The sequence below is a fragment of the Siniperca chuatsi genome, linkage group LG7, assembly GCF_020085105.1.
Source record: "Siniperca chuatsi isolate FFG_IHB_CAS linkage group LG7, ASM2008510v1, whole genome shotgun sequence".
NCBI classification, from domain to species: Eukaryota; Metazoa; Chordata; class Actinopteri; order Centrarchiformes; family Sinipercidae; genus Siniperca; species Siniperca chuatsi.
Window position 1 is genome coordinate 10,764,978 of NC_058048.1, and position 18,948 is coordinate 10,783,925.

The 18,948-nt window shown below is 41.1% G+C and overlaps 1 protein-coding gene across 6 annotated transcripts in view; it reads right to left on the reverse strand.

The window, feature by feature from the left end:
- Window positions 1-488: 488 nt before the first annotated feature.
- The window catches only part of sacs (sacsin molecular chaperone), a 28,710-nt gene continuing 10,250 nt past the window's right edge, over window positions 489-18,948 (reverse strand). For 4 of the 6 annotated variants that reach the window (XM_044201606.1, XM_044201607.1, XM_044201608.1 and 1 more), the window contains 5 exons: window positions 18,729-18,875; window positions 16,448-17,933; window positions 15,672-15,763; window positions 14,411-14,437; window positions 489-13,500 (listed from right to left, as the gene is read on the reverse strand). In XM_044201606.1, coding sequence (XP_044057541.1) covers window positions 1,946-13,500; window positions 14,411-14,437; window positions 15,672-15,763; window positions 16,448-17,933; window positions 18,729-18,875 — 13,307 coding nt within the window. In that variant the 3' untranslated portion in view covers window positions 489-1,945. Of the gene's footprint in view, window positions 13,501-14,410; window positions 14,478-15,671; window positions 15,764-16,447; window positions 17,934-18,728; window positions 18,876-18,948 lie in introns of all 6 variants that reach the window. The other 2 variants (XM_044201612.1, XM_044201609.1) reach the window with 2 other exon arrangements.

The following is an 18,948-nucleotide window of genomic DNA, read 5'->3' on the forward strand; positions in this document are numbered from 1 at the left end:
TTGAAACACAGATTTGTGGCCTTTGCGCACACCCCCACATGACGATGCAATTGTCAATATCAGCTAGCCTGGTCATGACATCAGCCATACACTATTTGTATCAGTATCAGATTTGGATAAGAATTAAAAAAATTTCAAATCCAATATTTGATTAAGATTGCTCAGACTTCAATGACAAAATGTCATATCAGAAAATCTGATTTTTTTTTCCATGTGTGCATTTACCTTTTAAAAACAACATAATTCTACAACTGAACTTTATTTCTAAAATAAGCTGACAATTCCATGTCAATACCAATAAGAGTACATTATAACGGAGTTAATGTTTCTCCACTTAAGAGAACAAGTCGGTTGTTTTGCTTGCAAACTTGAGACAACATATGAAATGACAATTTAAAAGTGCCAAAATTGTTTACATCATAGACAGACTTGTAACATTCTTTTCAAAATGTACCTTCTTTAATTAAACTAGAAACAAAAACTGACAGTTTATTTAAGGGGAATTTATTAGGCCTTCCTATGGCACAGTGTACATCAACATGTATGATACACAAGGTTCTCCATGGTTTATTCATGGACACCCTCGGCTGAGTCACCTCAAGCTTGAGGTGTAATAAGACAACAGATACCAAGAAGCACATTTTAAATTATGTTTCAAAATAACATTCACAATATGTGGTCAGTGTGTGTGTATAGTCCTTCAAATGAAAGGTAAAATAAAGCCAGTAATACAATAAAAACACACAAGCACCAGTTTGGTGCTGTTCTATGTTCCTTAAACCAGTTAAAATTACTGAAAATGTATGAACATGGTTTCATGTTGGCAAAGGTTAACATGTTAAGGGTTGTGCCCAAATTATAGCATATGTATGGCTCTTTATTTTATCACACTGTCCTACTGAGTATTCCCAAACAGGCCATCACTGTAAAAAGAGACAACTTTTGGATGACTTCTTTAAGCAGAAGCAGAGCTACAGTCATCACTGCCCTTTACCTAGTTATCAAAGCAGACTTGCTCTCTGTAGGGCCCCAGAGTACACATGGTTCATATGAACAGGTAATGATGCAAAACAGTCACCAAATGTTACTGTATAGAGCACAACACACATTTAACATGGCTATAACAAAACAAAATATATCCCCGAAGAAAAAAGCAATTGCTTTTAAAGTAATATAAAGAGTTTTCCATTCACAGTTGGATTCTCCCGAGTTGCTGGGGTGACACAAGCGCTATACAAGTGCAAGTACGAGTACATGAGGAGGAGTTTCAAAAAAGTGCCTTGTCCATAAACAAGTGACTGGCTATGTTACAGAAAATGTACAACTTTTACAGAAATTATATGAAATCAACCATAAAAATACAAAAAAGAAAGTTTACAAACATGATTGTAATTTCCTTGACTTGCTGAGATCTCGCAAATAGGACACGCTGCATGACAATAATTGCAGTATTTGCCATTTAGAGTTTATCTATTTCTTCATTATAAGCGTATCCTTTCAGTACACTCCACTGGTTTTCTGTAGCAAGAAAATATATATATTTATGTTTTTTTTTTATAAAAGATAAAGTAAAAAAAGCAGCATATTTTTTAATCTAATGGAGAGCAAATATATTCAGTGTGGGGACTTTGGTAAACAAAACGTATTGCTTATGCATTTGTATGTACAGCATATGCAGAATTGTTTTTTTTTTTTCACATATTACAGCAAATCTATATTCAGACAGCCTAATAGGTTATGGGAGCCATACATTTATTTGCTGTGCATGGGCCACAGCACCACCATCACAGGTAGAAACTGCATATGTACCATAAGCTGCCAGGTGGATACTTCAATTTTATTAAAAGTGATATACATGATCAGTATTGCACACAGCCACGGGTGTCCTCTATTCCACAGAGGATCTCTGCATACTGTAGTTTCATTGTCATCTTTGACAACAGTATTACATTTTTTGCTGCACAAAGGTTTCAAGCTTTATGATAATCCGTGCGGTACATTCCATCACTCTCATTGCCACCTCAGATGTGTATCTGTCATTGGGAATCTGTGGAAATGGCAGGAGATCAGGATAGCGAGTTCTCAGGCTGTCCACACCATATCCTTCCAGGATCTGAACATCATTTGCAAGGCCTGTTAACTGGGAGTTGTACTCTTCAACTTTTTGAGCCAGAGCAGTTGGTTTCACATCTTTGTCTGACTTTCCTCTGACTGCATAGTCGGCAGCTATCAGTGCAAGCTTTGTGGCCAGGTAGCATTTGAAACAAACCCACTCATTGGCATTTTTATGAAGATCATTCCGAGCAGCAGAGTAGTTTGCTCTTGCTTGTCTAAGCCACCTGCGGGCTTCCACAGGGTTTCCAACTGTCTTGAAAGTAGGGGGCACAAAGAAACGGTGAGAGTGTGACGAACCTGCATAGCTTGTATAATGTTCCCTGAACTGTTGCCTTTCTGACTTGTGATTTGTTGCTTCTTGGTTCCACGATGAATAAAACCTTTGAAATGAGAACTTCTCTGACTGGAAGCGGGATGATGATGTGGAGTAGGATCTCCTAGAAGCTCTGTCAGTATTTTGCTGATCAGCCAAAGACTGTTTCTCCATCCTGTTGATCTCATTCTGTAAGTGCTTAAAGACTTCTGTGGCAATGTCCAGATTCTCTGCATTTTTGTCTGGATGCCACTTGAGATACAATCGGCGGATTATCTTCTTTCTCTCTGTCTCAGGAAGCTTCCAAGCTTGTTCAACTACTAAGGTCACTTCTTTCAATATCTCAGGCAATGCATGAAGCTTGATCTTTTTTGGAGACTGTTTTTGAGGGGGGGGTCTGAGGTTTTCCTTACCAGCAAAAAGAGGAGGGATCATTCGTAGACCAGAGGAACGACTGTTTGGGCTTGTAGGGGTTGATGGAGCACTGGTGTCTCGCACATGGGTACTTTCATCTTGTCTTGAGAATTTGTACAAGTCGAGGGAACTGACTATTTTGTACTCACTGTAACCAATGTCAATCTGGAAGCATTTTCCAAGGAAACTTGTTGTGTTTTCCTCCTCTTCTCTTTCTACTTCTTGAACAATGATGGCATATGTATAGGTAGGCTGGTAGGACCCATACATGTCTCCACCCTCAGAGTCTACAAGGTAACCCACATACTCTCCCGGATAAAATACATTCATGGGATCCATGAGGAGTGTGTGGTGTATCTCAGCTGGTATGGGGGTTCCAGGGAGGGGAAGCTCAAGTTTTGAAGGCTCTGTTGAGTCATACTTAACCCCAAGGTTGTCCAGCTTCTCTGTGATTCTGTAGATGTCATTACAACCCAGCATGGCAATCAGATAGGATGTGTCAGAAATCAAATTATCTGTAGCAGACTTCAATGTCATTGCCAGTGCTAAGAGAAAATTAATGTCTTTGCTGTCTGAATGCTGGATGTAGAGGTGAATCACAGCTGTCCCATACCTCTTGAGGAAGGCAAGTGTTTCGCTGCGGCTGTGTGGGATGGGACTACATCCTTTTACTCTTAATGTTGTCTGGAGTTTCTCAAAACAAGAAACTTTCAATCCTTCACAAAGTGCTTTGCAGAGACGTATGGCTTTTTCCTCATTCACAAGGTATGCATTGTCATTTTCATGTTTCATTATTCTGATCAGTCCTGTGATGAACTGCTCTGACGACAGCAACAGCTGAAGGCGACCTTGAAGTGAGCAAAGTGCTCCAAATTGGCACATTTTTGGAGAATCCTCATCAAGTTGCTCTTCAAGAATGCTACTCAACAGTCTAGGCCTTAGTTTCTGTGGAAGTAGCATGATCAGCTTTGTGTGGAAGGCGTGATCTTTGCCCAGATAGCACTGGCTCATGTCCACAAGCATCTGAACTCCAACGTTACCCTGAATTCTGCTCTTGTAGTGTGGGGCATCATCAAACACCAAGCTACTGGATTTTGCTAATCTACCATCATGACTTGGCAGATAAAATGTCAAATCTCTGAGACTCTCAAGATCTTTGCGAATTTCCACTGGATCATTATGGAGAGACTTGAACAATCCTGAAACAACCCTTTTCACAGTTCTCATTTCATTTGGGTCAAGCTGCTTGCCCTCTGAACTTCTGTAAATGCGCCACAGCACTTCAACATACTGTTTGGTTGACACAACGTCTTCTGTGCCAAGAAGTTTGAACAGTTGATGAAAGGTACCAAGTTCTAGAGGTAATTTGTACAAGTAGGGTTTGAAGTCAGATTCATTGTCCAAATTGATGACAACCTCTTCAGGTTTCAGCAATTTCCAGCCATCTTCAACCATGACAAAAGCCACCCCATGGAGCTGGTAACGGAAATCTCTTTTATCTGCATTGAGGAACTCGTAGGTGGACCTTAAAACTTTGTTCCTGGTTTTCACCATTTCGTCATCTGGACTGGATATGTTGCAGATGTTCTTGCAGTTGCTTATGACTTTCTCCAACGGTGGGTCCAAGTTGACACTTAACATGTTCAACACTTGGTCAAGTTGTTCCTGTCCAGTGAGAGTGCTTTCCTCCTGGTCCTTTATGCTTGATGGTGTAGCTTTCTCAGGTAGAATTGGGCAAGATGTCCAGAGCAAGTGAATGATATCTGTTTGCTTGAATTTTGGATTTACCTGAGACCCACTGAAGCGAATCAGAGGAAGTGTGCCACTCATCTCTTGGTACTGCGAATGAAGCTTTATTAGTTCTTTGGGGGCTCTCTCGGGACACAGGAATGGTATCATTGAGAGTTCTTTGAGAAAAGTACCCTGGAACAGGTCCGTCCTCTCTTTGAAAATGTGGTTCAAGAGAACATCGACAATGGTTTGCACTTTTTCTTTGGTCCAGCTCTCTGTTTGAGCTTTGATGCTGACCTCCTTTGCAAACTGAAGAACTTGCTGCTGTGACACTTCATGCTTGAGACCAATATTTCTCAGAAAGGTTATCCATGAGGTGAGCAACAATGTCCCATTCTTGGGTTTTGACACTTGCTCAACTTTCTTAAAAAAGTCACTTGGTATGAATGACTTTGCAGGTAGCATAACTTCAAATACCTTCACTGTCTCATCATAGAAAAACTTGGTTGGCCTGAGTCTGTTTGAGTAGTCATAGATGAACAACAGTCCCTCCAGTTTCTCATAGAGCTGATCCTTCATCTCGCATGATTCTTCCATTGACAAAAGTCTCTCCTTTAAGTAGACAATGTGTTCCACTTTGGCATCATAGGAAAGACTCTCAAACTTTGGCAGGAGATGTTGAAGGTAGATTTCTAAGTCATCAATTGGCATGCAGCCAAGGAAGGTGTACAGTTCTTTCAGCTGCGGACTGTCAGCAAGAAAGGCAAAGGAGGTTGTGTGAGCCCATTTGTCTATGTCCACAGTGGGAATGCTTTTTGCAAGGACATAGTTTGTCCCATAGTTTGCAATGCTGATGTATCTCCCACTAACTGATTTAAAGCATGGGAGGAGTTTTAGGCTCTGTGCATCCTGTTGAGTGAGATTAGCTAGGTTGCAGTTGAAATACAACAGAAGAGCCTCAAAGTCCTTGTCAGTCAGGTTTGCTACTTTGAATGCAGATGTCTGAATCATGTACTCTACAGCTTTCAGAACACTTGATGGATTTTCAATGTTTGCTGTGAGTTGTGCCAGAAAAGGCATGATAGGATTCTCTTTGACACAGATTTTGTTCACTGCAAGCTGAATGCACCCTGCTTTCATTAGGGTGTGAAAGACTTTGTCATTTTGGCCATGTGGAAATATGGCTATGTTCATCAAACTCAGAGGTAAAAGCACATCATGCTCAGGGACAACTATCTTTTCTCTTACCATGAATTTGATTCCAGGTAACAAAGCCCAGTCTTTCAGAATGTCAAGCACTGTGTTGAAACTTGGTGTGATGTCCACCTGATCTTCCTTAACAGCGATATTCTCACTGATGAAGTTCCACACATTCTTCAGCCAAGATTCACTTGTAAAGGTGTCTCTCCACTTTACAGGGATCCTTGTTCGATACTCTCTTGGAAGAACAGACCCCAGTAGGTCACCAAAGCAACTGATGTCAAAGATCTTTGCAGCTCCTTCCTTCAAAAGGATGTTGCTATACCTGATGTACAATGTATTCATGAACATTTCTTTCCTTGATGAGATTAGCTCATGATGTGTTGTCAGGAACTTTGGTCTCTTGGAATCAAACACCTGTACCATATTGTCCATTGTTATCAACAGAGGCAAGCCCTCAATTTTGACTTCGTCCACTTCTATATCTTTGAAGCAGTAGTCGACTAGAAGCTTCAAGTTATGAACCAGCTTGTAATTTGACTGTTGGAGACGGCAAGGGAGTTTTCCAACATGGCAAGATGTGTCTGGTGATGAGAAAGTGTGAAGAAAGTTGCGGACATCCACTGGTGTCACATAACTGACTGGTATCCCTGCATCTTCCAAACAGAAGTAGAGATTTACTGTCTCATCGCAGCTGTGAACCAGGTTGAAACCAATATCCAGAAGCAAGGTTTTCAGTCTGTAGACATTTTCAGCCACAGACTTCCTTGAGGTGATGTTGTACTCTGTGTTTTTCAAGTGCTGAAGCTCATCTTGTAGCAGATTATCAAAAAAGGCTCTGCCTTTGTTTGCAGTGGATGTATTCACCCATGAAATGTAAATGACAGAGTGCATGTCAGAGTTGTCAATGTGCGCTGTTCTGACTACAGGAAGCAGGCGCTTTAGGTCAGCATGAATACAGTTGTACACTGCTTTAACCAGGCAGTACCAATCTGGCTGTATATCAAGTCTGTTGACTGGGAAGAAGAACAGATATTTCCGCAATGTATCTTTAACAACATGAAGTGGTGTTCCTTGTAGTACGGTCATGGTTGGATCAGGACCTGGGAAGTATCGACGCTTAAGCTGAATCAGCAGTTCCACACAGGCAGGGGTAATCAGTAATGTCATCAAATTGTTATTCCAGTCACTCCTTACCCCCACTCCATTGTCATCTCTCCATAGGTTTCTTCTAGCAGAGTCTAGGGCAAAATGCCCATTGACATGAAAAGGTAAGCCAGTCTCCAATGAAAGGGGCAGAAAGCAGAAGGCTCTGTGGGGTTTTTTGTAGTTGTGGCTTACACATGCAGCTACCCCTCCACGTGGAAACAGAGTTATGTCTTCATTTTTGTGAGCTGAGATCACACTTTTTGAGACATTTTCAATGTTTGGGAAGCCAGATCGGTTGCAGATCATCCATGTGGTCAAATTTCCATCAGTGTCCTCTATGTCCATTGTGTAGGTTATCTGTTGGACTGGGATAGCAGTGAGCTGCTTCTTTTTGGTCACACTATCAATGACTGAGGCATGAAACTGTTTGCGTTTTAGCCGATCACCATCTGTTATTTTGGCTGTCACAGAATAGAGCACTTTCAGTTCTCCAGATGCATGACCAATTTCACAGATTGATATTTTTTCCATGTGGTTGAGGAACATCAGAAGCTCTGCACCATCAGTTTTTAGCTTATCTAGAAGGTTTTGCACCATTCTGTCTGATGCTGGGACAGAACTGATCTCTGATGTCTTTGCCATCTCCGTAGACCGGATGGGGAATCTGAACATTGTGCTGCGTTCTAACTTAAAATGAGCTCCCAAGTAAAGATTTAGAACATCTGAAAACTGGGATCTGAAGTCAGAGTCCAAGTCTCTAAACATTCTTCCAGGACTCACAGATGTAGCCCCAGGTGCAAACTGTGCATGTGGATCAAAGATACACAGAATGTCATTGTTTGAGATGAAAGACGGGCAGTCAGTGATGTGATAAACAGAGTTGAATCCTATGCCGTACTGGCCAGTTTTGCCTGGATTGGCCTCTTTTGTTCCTCTTCCGAGGTTCTGTATACCTCTGACATCATCCTCTGTGAAAGGCTGGTTGTTATATACACAGAGGGCAGGGCCTTGCATTGGGATCCATTTATCATCAAATATTCTGTCTGTGGGGTGTGTCCTTGAATCAAAAACAAAGTAGATTTCAGTGGCTTTGGCATCATCTGCATTTTGAAGCAGCTCTTTTAGCATTTCTTTTTCTGATGGATAAGCATTGAGAATGCTTTTAATTCTGCTTGTGAGTTTTTCTTTCTGTCCAAACTCACTCCCAAGTGGAGTAAAGCAGACATTCGAGGCATACCTCTCCAAGGCTTTGTGACGTTTTGGAACTGCTCCTAATTTCACAGCAACCTCTCTTGGAATATCCCCATGACAGTATTTCACAGAAGAGTCTCTGACTTTGATCCAAGGGCAGTCATTGTAGCATAGTGATTTTGATGGCTGCAATGTCAGATTGGAGTCAGGTAACAGAATCCCACCATAATTCGCTTGGCAGTATTCTTGGTTCTTGTCTCGTATCAAGCTCCATATTCCTTCACTAATAATTCTGCGACACAACTGGAAGTTCTCCTCGGTGAGTGCCCTTCGCCCACATTCTTGCTTCACAGTTTCAAGAACTGCTGAGAAATCCTCAACTGTGAAGCTGTGCTGTACCCCAACATTTTCAAAGAGCTCACGACAGCTGTTTCTGTATTTGTTAGGGAGCTGATAAAGATGTGGAGCTGCATCAAAATTCAGGTGGAATGCAACTTTGGAGGGATTGACATATGTGTTCTCCACCAGGATGGAATTGAACGCTTTCAGTTCCTCAGTTACTTGTCCTTTTGCATTTTCATCCTGTAGCATTTCCTCATGAAGAAACTTGTAACAGGCATTTGTTATGTTTTCCTGATACAGTGTGACACCATCAAACGACTGAGACAGTTTCTTGAGTTGACTGATGACTAGTCTAACTGAGGGCTTCCTTATTAGACCAAGACAGTCTTTCACAGCCAATGACATTGCACCACAACCTTTGAAAGATGGAGAATTCTCATTCAGGATTGGCTTCATCAGACACACTGTGTCCTGATGTTCAGTTGTGAAGAGTTCTCTAGCAGAGAACATTGTTGTTGGAGAAAAGTTGTTCCCATGCCATGGCAGTGAGAAGCCTGCAGGTCTTGTCAGGAATGGAAGCAACTTAATGTCCTGTAGTTTTTCTAAGACATCAGCTGCTCCTGGATCTCTCATCTTCAGTTTCTCATCGATGAGACTGAGTAGTATACTGCTACGAAAGCATGCAGCTGTGTGATCATTTTCATTAAGATCAATAACAGACTGAGCACGTTCAATCAGGTCCTCCCATGACAGATCGTCTTTAACCATGCCTAACTGCACTAGCTTCACTAGACACACAGGGTTTAGGTAGTCTTTAGAAGTCCCTTCAGGAAATCTTCCATCATCGGTGTTGTAGAGTTTAGCAACTCTTCCCTCTGGGTGAATGAGTCTGGAAGGTAAAACCAGTTCCTTATTGGGGCCAGAGCATGGGATACAAGGAGTAACCCTGAGGATTGATGCAAAATCTTCAAGTTTCTCATTCAAGACATAATGGATCAGGGGATCTCGAACCTCTTTGTCGATTTCTTGGATGTGAGGGAAAAAGACATCTGAAAAGAACTGCTCCTCTGTCAGGGTGTTTTCCATCAACTTCCCTTTACATCCAGCATCATCAAATCCCTCCTTCACCCAGTCAGGCAGCTCAACAGCACATAGGTTTTGTGAGCCACTCTTCTTGAGGTATTTCAAGAATATCTTGAAAGCAGCAGGACCAATGTCTGGCCTACAGAGTAAGGCATCATCAAGGAATCTGACGTACTTGATTGACACCCAGGTTTTGCCGTCTGAGAAAACCTTTGCATGCTCACTGTCACCTCCTTTGGCTATTTCTTGGTAGACACCCTGGCTGATCAGTGTGAAGTCATCATGCACCTGACTTGGATCTGGCCATGCTGCATAATAGCTGTAGTCGAGCAGTTCTCCATTTTCAGCCATTGAACGTAGCATTGTGAGTGCTGCTAAATAGGCCTGGACAATGACATGTCTCATGAACACAGAATTCCACTGTCCTTTGGTGTCGGTCTTCCAGATCTCTTTGCGGTTGGAAGTCACAGCAAAGCAGCCATTAATATGGACTGGTAGGCCTGTTTTGATTCTGAGAGGTAAGTAACAAAACACCTCTCCGATTGGTGTGGCATTTGTCTTTACTGTCCATTTGCGATTCTCTTCCTCTGAGAGCAGAACAGCCACTCCTCCACATGGCACTAGTCCAAGTCTTTTTCCACTATCACTGAGGGAAAACTTAAGTGCCTCAGTTATATCCATGCATGAGCAAATGAGCCAGTTGGTGACCTCGACTGCCTTTTGGGGCATTTCATCTGTGAGTCTTCTTGTCTGAACACCTTTAGCAGCCATCTCAAAGTACTGGTTAGGATCTTCCTCTGAACCTCTGAACAGTGGCGAGTGGAGATCGACAATGCGTTTGAACACGTTATGAAACTCCTCCACCAAAACGCGTATGATGCAGCCGGACTTGGGAACATCAGAAGGTACCCTGTTGGTGCTTGCTACTTTCTTCATAACCTTTGCTGCAGATTTTAGGATACTCAGAGGTCCGTATGAGGCTTTGGATGACCACACACTTTTGTTGATGGTGACGACATCTTGTGCTCCTGCTGGATTTGGTTCCTCATATTTCAGGTATTTTAAGACCATACTTCCAACATGCTGAGTAAACAGAATGAACCGATGGCCACATATGCTGAACTCATCAACCAGGGAATAGATGTCCGTGGTGTTGTAGTACAGACTACTGATTTCACTTAGCGAGGCCTCCTGCTCTGTTCTGAATGGGAGTCTGAACAGTGTACCGTTGTACTTGTATGGGGAGTCCTGAGCTAGAGGAAGCTGGCAATTGAAGACATTAATGAAAGGTTTGAACTGGTTGGGGAATTTTCTCAGCCTTTTCTGTTGTTTGCTCCAGTTGATTTTGATCCCTGGATTAGACCTGTCTCTGATGTGCTTGCTGATGTGATTGATGTTTGGATCAAACATGATCATGAACTCTCTGCTCATTATGATGGGAATATCAGTGATGTGATAAACTGAGTTGAAGCCCAAGCCAAACTTGCCAACTTTGTCTGCTTCACATCTCTTCACTGATCCACCTAACCTTGTGATGTTCAGAAAGTCTGTGTCTGAGAATACAGAGTTGTTGAAAGACCACAAGGATGGTCCATGGCAAACAACCATGCCAGGGTCAAGGAGATTCTCTCGAATGTCAGTGTTTTTTCTCATGTCAATGAGGAAACTGCACTCTGTTGCACTTGCATCATCAGCATTCTGGAGGAGCTCTTTAAAAATGTCTGCTACAGATGGATATTCCTCCAAGATGTTCTTTATTCTTACTGTTAGAGGTTCTCGTTGGCCTGATTGTTCAAAGCCAAGGTTCTCTGGGTTTATCAACCTTGTGCTCAAACATGGCACCTTCAGCCACTCTGCAGTTTTCATGGGGATGTCATCATGAACTAATATAATGGGCTCTGATGCATCTTCAAGTAAGTCATTCAAATCATCAACCTTGATGTCACAGTAGGTGCATTCATGAATGGGTTTCATTGCTAATTTGCTTGGATCCTTGTAACAAAGAATTGGTACATGCATGTTATTATCTACAGGTATCTGACTGTTGTACAGCCATCTCAGGATGTTGATCAAAAGTAGGATATCATGTTTGCTTTCCTCCTTGGCAATCTCTCCTTCACATCTTTGTCGGATGGTGCTGATGACTTCAAACACGTGGCTTGGGGAAACCTCTTCAACTGAACCACAAAACTTGAAAAGCTTGTGAAACTTTCTAATTGTCTTTGGCAGGGAGTACAGGTAAGGCTGCAAATCTAGATCAGGGAGGGGCTTTAGGACCGTCTGGCCAGGTGATGAGAATGTCTTCCCTGTCCATACCCAATCAAAAGGCAGTGATTTCATTGCTTCTCTAGCATCCTCAAGATGAGCCTGCATGAAACCGTAAATCTCAAACAAGATCTGCTGGAATTGATACCAGTCCTCTGTGCTGAATGCTTGAGATTGATGCCAGTCATTCACTGCTTTCAGGTGCTGTAACACTTGATCCACCTGTGGCTCTACAGTTAGTTTCAGTGCCTTCTTCATACCTGCAGATGTGTGTTCAACCAGTGCTACTGAAGATCCCACAAGCACTGCATGGGATATGTCACACATCTCAGACAAAGAGCAGATATTGAGATTATCTCCAACCCAAGCGAGGGATTTAGGGTAAGTTAGAGGTCTTTCTTTGCAGACAGGTACCCATTTCAGTTTTAGCAATGATGTCTGAGCATCAGCTGATTTTACCAGCTTGGTTTGTCTGTTAAGTATTTGCAGGAGTGTTTTCGCCTTTTTGATTATGAAGTCCCACTCAGGTTCCTTGCTGCTTTGTAACTCCTCTATCTTCTTTGCCACTTTGAGTACATCTTTTTCACTGAGCTGTACTTCATTTCTTAGTCCCAGTTGTCTGAGTGAATGAAGAATATCAGGGGAAGACGTGAATGTACTTGTGGGAAACCTGGTTTTCTCTTCCATGTAGAACAGATTCTGTAGAATGTCTAGCTCGGGATCAAAAAGATCTGAGGCTTTGACTGATTTTCCGCAAGGCAACTGAATAAATTTAAGAGCGGAAAGCCATCCAATCACAAATGAGTTTTCATTTTTTAGAAACGCCAGATGTTTAAGTGCCCAAAGCATGATTTGGGTTATCTCATCTGTTGTGTAGAATCCCCTCTCAATATCCTGAATAATCATCTTCAAACATTCTGTTGTTTTCACTTGTTCTACATTTAGCATCTTGATGAGCCGAATAGATTCCTCGTCACAGCAACTCACAAGATTTATGGATAATTTCACATCTGGTGGATACTTGGCTCTATGATGTAAAGCTCTAGCACCTCTCAAAGATGTAAATGCTGAGGTACCTCCAGAGCAGGTTCCCACTTTCTCAAAGATGGAAAGCTCAAGCAGGATATGCTTTTCCCTCTCTGTAATATCAGACAGTCCTGCAAGAAAGTTTCTGAGCGCAGTCTTCTCTTTGACTGAGAAAGAAGAGACTTGGCTGGATAATCGTTGTGTTGACAATCTATCCATAATTTGCAGAAGCATACCAGGAGAGGAAGGATGGATGTAATTCTTTAGCAGAGGGTGCTGCAAACATGAATCCAGCTTTTTTATCACTACTCCTCCAAGCTTTTCCATGATGTCAAGAAGGTTTTCAGAAAGTGATGCCTCTTCCTCATCCACAAGAATTATGGGGGATGGAGTTTTGAGACGTAGAAGCTTAACTACGTCCATGCTTTCCTCAAGTGGCACAAGTGGGATCAAAGGCATGTCTTCAAAGGTACTTAGTTCGTCAGCAAAATTTATGTAGAGATGCTTCCAAATCACTTTCATCCAGGAAACTGTAGGATGCTTCAACTCTCTGTTTCCAGGTTCCCATTGGACAATGAAGTCTCTACTTGGCCAGGCTGTTGATAGGATCTCCTTGATGAGTCGAGCTGATCGTTCAGGGTTCAGCACTTGTAGCTGAGTGCAGGGTCTTCCTGTTCAAATAACAAGGGAAAATTTAATTAGCTTCAGTTATTATTATAGAAGTTGCTAAATGTTAACTATCAAAGCTGACAAAGTTAGGTTTGTTGTTGTTATTGCACGATGCAGCTGTCAGAAGATGAAAGTTGTTTTTTTCTTACACTCTGACCCAATTTTGCTTCACTCTGTGAGGTTTGACAAGGCGCAATAGGCATTTTCTTAAGGCAGATGTCATGTCAAGTTGGCTGCACAACAAATGATTGACAGTTCTTTTTTTCAGAAATCAACATAAAACCCTCCTACAAATGCGAAACTCTCTGGGCTATCACTGCTCTTCAATTTGCTACCATTTTAAAACCGGAAAAACATTGCAGCTGTTTTGGAAAAAATTGTTAAAATTGTCTTAACAATCCACCAAAATCAGTTTCTAAATAAATTAGAGAGCAACACTGTACAGATTCACTTTTAAATTAATTTAGTTAAAAACGACTAAATATAAATAATTAGTATATTCATTCTCCGCAATTAATATTGCAGCACATAATGCTGATGTAAACCATGCAAACACACTTGCACAAAACCTGTTCTGTACACACACACACACAGATTGTTAAATTTATATTAAAAAGGGGAATACCATTTCTGAAAAAGTCTAGTAGCTAGTAAAACACTGCAAGTCATAAAGTGCACCATGAAACACTACAGGAAACCTGTATAAAATAAGTCGAAATGATGATGAGTGAATGTGTTTCACTTATAGGACAGAATTTTTACAGAAACTAAACATGTGAGTTGTTGTTTATTTACTTCTCATATCTGTGAGAGTTCTCTGACTGCTGTTACCATGGTGCTCATTTACAGTCATGCATTAGTTTAGGTTAATAGTAAAAAGGTTCCATATTTGACAGACTTTGAAATACCTACCTGAGCACCCCCAAAGATATTGTTGCACTGTAATTCAAGGGACACATTTTTAGAGTTTTTCTCTGTCCTATTGCAGAGAGTGAGAAAGACAGGGGTGGAGAGGGGTAGGTCGGGTGATGTCAGAGGATCTGAGTAACTCCAAAGTGGTACTCTAACATCATCAGCAGGGGTGGGGACAGAATGGGCAGCTGAGTGAAGGTTTCTAATAGATGTAGGATGGTACTGAACGTTAATGTTCTACCAATAGTTCCTACATGAAACTACTCACAACAAGGTCTGTGGATTATCTTGAGTAACTGGGTCATGATTTCTGGAAAGAGACACTGCTGTTGAGTTTTTCATATGTATTTTTTTCTCGCTTTGAGCACCACAAGCCGAGTGCCACATAGTCCCATTATATATAAAAAATGCAGATATCTCTACGGCCAATATCTCGAAAACCCAGCAGCTCACACCAAAACAATCTAGATGGATAAATAGCACTTAAGGTAAGAGGAAAAATATGTTTTTTTGATTTTGGGACAAACTGTCCCTTTAAGCTACTGTAGATACTATGTAAATGACTGTACAAAAATGGAGTGCAACACAGTCCACAGAATGAAACATCCAAGAAAAAATATATATGAAATCAACATTGTAGTTATGTTAAATTACAATATTCTCTGTGTCTTTCATTTTGGGTTTAGAGCACAAATCTATTACTCAGCGTATTTCCTCTGCCTGCTTCACAGCCTTCTTGCCATAATCATGGTTGAGTATGGCAGTGAGTGCACTCAGGATCTGATCTTGTGGATCGAGTGGCACAAAAACAACTCTTACATGATTTAGCATGCTCACTCTCTCTTTCCCTTTCTACCTCCCACTCCTAAATTATCTATCAGCAGTGTACCAGATTTAATGCCCTGCTGGCACTGCAGGAGAGTAAGGTGACCGTTACTACAACATGACTGAGCCCACATAACCCTCATAGTAATTACAGGGACAGTGAGGATTTTTCAGTTTCAGTTTGAGATATCACATTTTATACTTTATAAATCCTACTTTGCACAGTTCTTTAAGCAGTGTCTAAAAATCTGTGATTAAATTCACAGATTTTTAGGGATAGCTTTACTGTCAGATCCTATTGTTGAGATTACAAATAAATTGGTCAAAATATTTTACAATATAAAAGTCTCCTGGTCCCTGTTTGGGACCAAGGATATTTATACATACATGTATTTATGTGAAAGAGATTACATGTAAATTAAATATGTTACATTACCTCTGCTTTTGGCTGTTTTCTTCAAACTGTCCATTACTGAAGGTTTAATGCTCTCCAGTATGAACCGACCCTCAAGTCCTGGATACAGAGACCTTATGACAAATAAAAAGAAGAAAGAAAAAAAGAAAGGAAAGGTGAGAAATTTTACAAATTCAATTCTATGTGTACATGTGTTTTAATGTTGAATAATTTCCAATTGCAAAGTCTGATGCTGTGATTGATCAAATAAGCTAATGAAATAAAAGAACAATGCCATATAGCTGAGCAAAAATAATATATCTGGATGAAATTTGCATGTAATCTAATTTTCAAAGGCAGAAACAAAGCCACTAGCTTTTCAGATGTGGACATTTTTCACCTTAAAATTGGTCTTTGCAAATTGCAGTAACCTTACTAAAGCCATGGACTTCTATTTGCTCTTACTGTTTATATGTATATAATGAAAGGAGAGAGGCACTAATAACACACTGACTAAGTCTTAGATGGCAAGCAGACCCTCCAGGCTGGTGCACCTATTTAAATCTGGGCTAAAATACAAAATATTCAAATTAATAACCACTCTGTCCATGAAAAAACTTTCCAGTTCATTTCAGGTAAAAATATAGTATTCATTCGACTCATTAAAATCATTTTTGAAGTTAAAGGTAAATGTACATTAAGGGAAGACTAAAGAATAATTTAGGTAATTTAGACAAGAACTGCAACAACTTGGTTGAAACACAGACTGCCTTTGCCACTCAATGTAGTGGAAATGCACTATTTCAATTTATCTCTACCTGGGGTATTCTTCAGATGCTATGTAAATGGCATCCTTTTCACAGACAGAAGATGAAAACGTTGTAAATGTCTCATCTTGCAGTGGCAGGAGATCCAGTCCTATGAGGTCACTGTAATTGGCGTCACTAAGCACAAACTCCAGCAGCAGCAGCTTCTCCTGTGAGGGACCTTTGTGTTTGTACTTCCTGATCACCTGCCGCAACAAAGATGGAGTCACCTTCTTCACTTCAGTGGACTCAATCATGTAGGCAGCCAAGACAAAGTCAACAGCAGCAGGCACCTTTGCCACCTGCGTTCCTGAGCTTTGGAGGTAGTTGATCACAGTCTCTGAAATGTCCTTGTCTGTGTCCAGCTCTGAGAATACAGCCTGGTCCACCCGGATCCAGCTCTCACTGAGGGAATAGATGACTTGCTGCTGCAGCAAGTCATGAAACAGCGGCTGGAGGATGGGTTTCCAGCGGGACTTGACCTGCTTAGGGTCTGGCCAGGCCCCATAGGTCCCTGTAGGGGACAGTGGAAAGTCTTGGTCCTTTTTTGTCTGTACCCTTTTGATAGCCTCAGTGATGAGCATGAAGTAAGCCCTAGGGATGACAGTGATTATAAGCAGCTCATTCCACAAGGCTGCTGGATCCCTCCACTGGTCCACTTCCCGCCACTTGATACTCCTACGGTTGTCTGTCAGGCCGAAGAAGCCACTGACGTGAACTGGAAGCCCTGTCTCACTCTCCTCCCCGGGGGGAAGGGGAAGGAAACAAAAAGCTCGTCCCGAGAAACCAGATGCGGCACCTTTGTCTTCTTTGTTGATCACAGTAAGAGGCAGAGCAATGCCAATGGTAGGCATGAACTTCAAATCATCTGCCAGAGAGTCCAACTCAGAACACATTCCTCTGCCCCCAACTCCATTACAAACCAGCCACGTCATCCTCTGAGTCTCTTTAGCTGTTTCATCCTGAGTCTCTATGTTGACCTGGTAAGTGACGCAAGTAATGGTAGAACTGGGAACTCCGTTGCTGTAGCTGTCTGTAGCCTGACCCAGTGTCTTCAGTGCGTTCGGCCTTTCTAACTTATCATCAGTATTCTCTGTTGCCGTAACCTGAAACAACATGCGTTCTGTACCATCAGACTCACGCACATGCAAGGAGATCTTCTGAACACTCTTGAGGAAGAGGAGCACCGTGTCTGCGTCCGCTTTGAAAGACTCAAAGAGCTCCAAAACCTTTTCTTTGTTGTAAATGTTGCCACTGAGCTGGGAGGGTTTCAGGCGAAGTGGGAAGCGGAACAATGTTCCAGGAAAGCTGCCATCCTTAATGGTTTTCTCAGAGCTCCCAAACATCCCAGTGTAGGGAGCAAACTGGTCAGCCAGTTCTGTGATCTCCTTAATGTCTGTCTTCAAGTTCCAACACTGTCCAGACTCATGGACTCCAAACAGGGTCTGATGAGGGTCCAGCATGGCAATCTGGTCTCCACTGAATATACTGGGAACGTCTAAATATTGAGAAGAAAAACACAAAAAATTAAACTAAACAGGTTGTTAATTCTGTAGTGTACTTTAATTTGGAGCTTCCACGATTATCATTGTCAATTCACATAATTTTTTCAAACAAAAATGGCAAACATTCCCTAGTTACAGTTTCTCCAATGTGAGGAGTTTTTTGTGCTTTTTGTGTGTTTTTCTGCTTTTTTTGTGTTATATCATTGTAAACTAAATATCTTTAGGTTTTGGACTGTTTTTTGGAACAAAGCAAGAAATTTGAAGATGTCACCTTGGACTCTTGGAAATTGTAATGGGCATTTATTTATATTTTGTCACATTTTATAGACTAAACAATTAATTGAGAAAATAATCAGCAGATGAATTGATAATGAAAATAATCATCAGTTGCATCCCTACTTTAATTTAACTTTAAAATAACAATAGCTTTCTTTTAAACAAGTTGTTTGCTTTTAAATATAGTAATGATATGCCAGGATTTAATAGCTAGTGTTGCATTGCTTGGCAGTGCTTTTATTAAAACCTTTATATCATTGGAACAATTTCTGGACATAATTTTCTCTGATTTGATTCTGATGTACAGCTCAAATTAGTATGGTAATACTGGTGTAACAAAGAATGTATACACAATCATTCACAGAGTTATACAGAAAACATTTTGGCAGGAAAATTCTTAACACAGGGTATTCTTAGTTTCTAAAGACTTATTCCACATGAGGAAATTGGTTGTACTGTAAGCAAGCATTTGATAATAGAAATTATGATTAGCATTTGGAGACAGTCCTCACCTGTAACATGGTAAACAGAATTGAAGCCAATTCCAAATCGTCCAACTTTCAAAGGGTCCTCTCTCTTCCTGCTCCTCGCAATCTCCTGAATCCCATTCCAGTCTTCCACAGTGAACACAGCATCATTGTAGACATACAGTGCCGTACCTGCAATACAATGAGTTAAAACCAGGTCAGTACAAACAAGTTAAGACAACCTAAAAATACATATGCAGTAAAG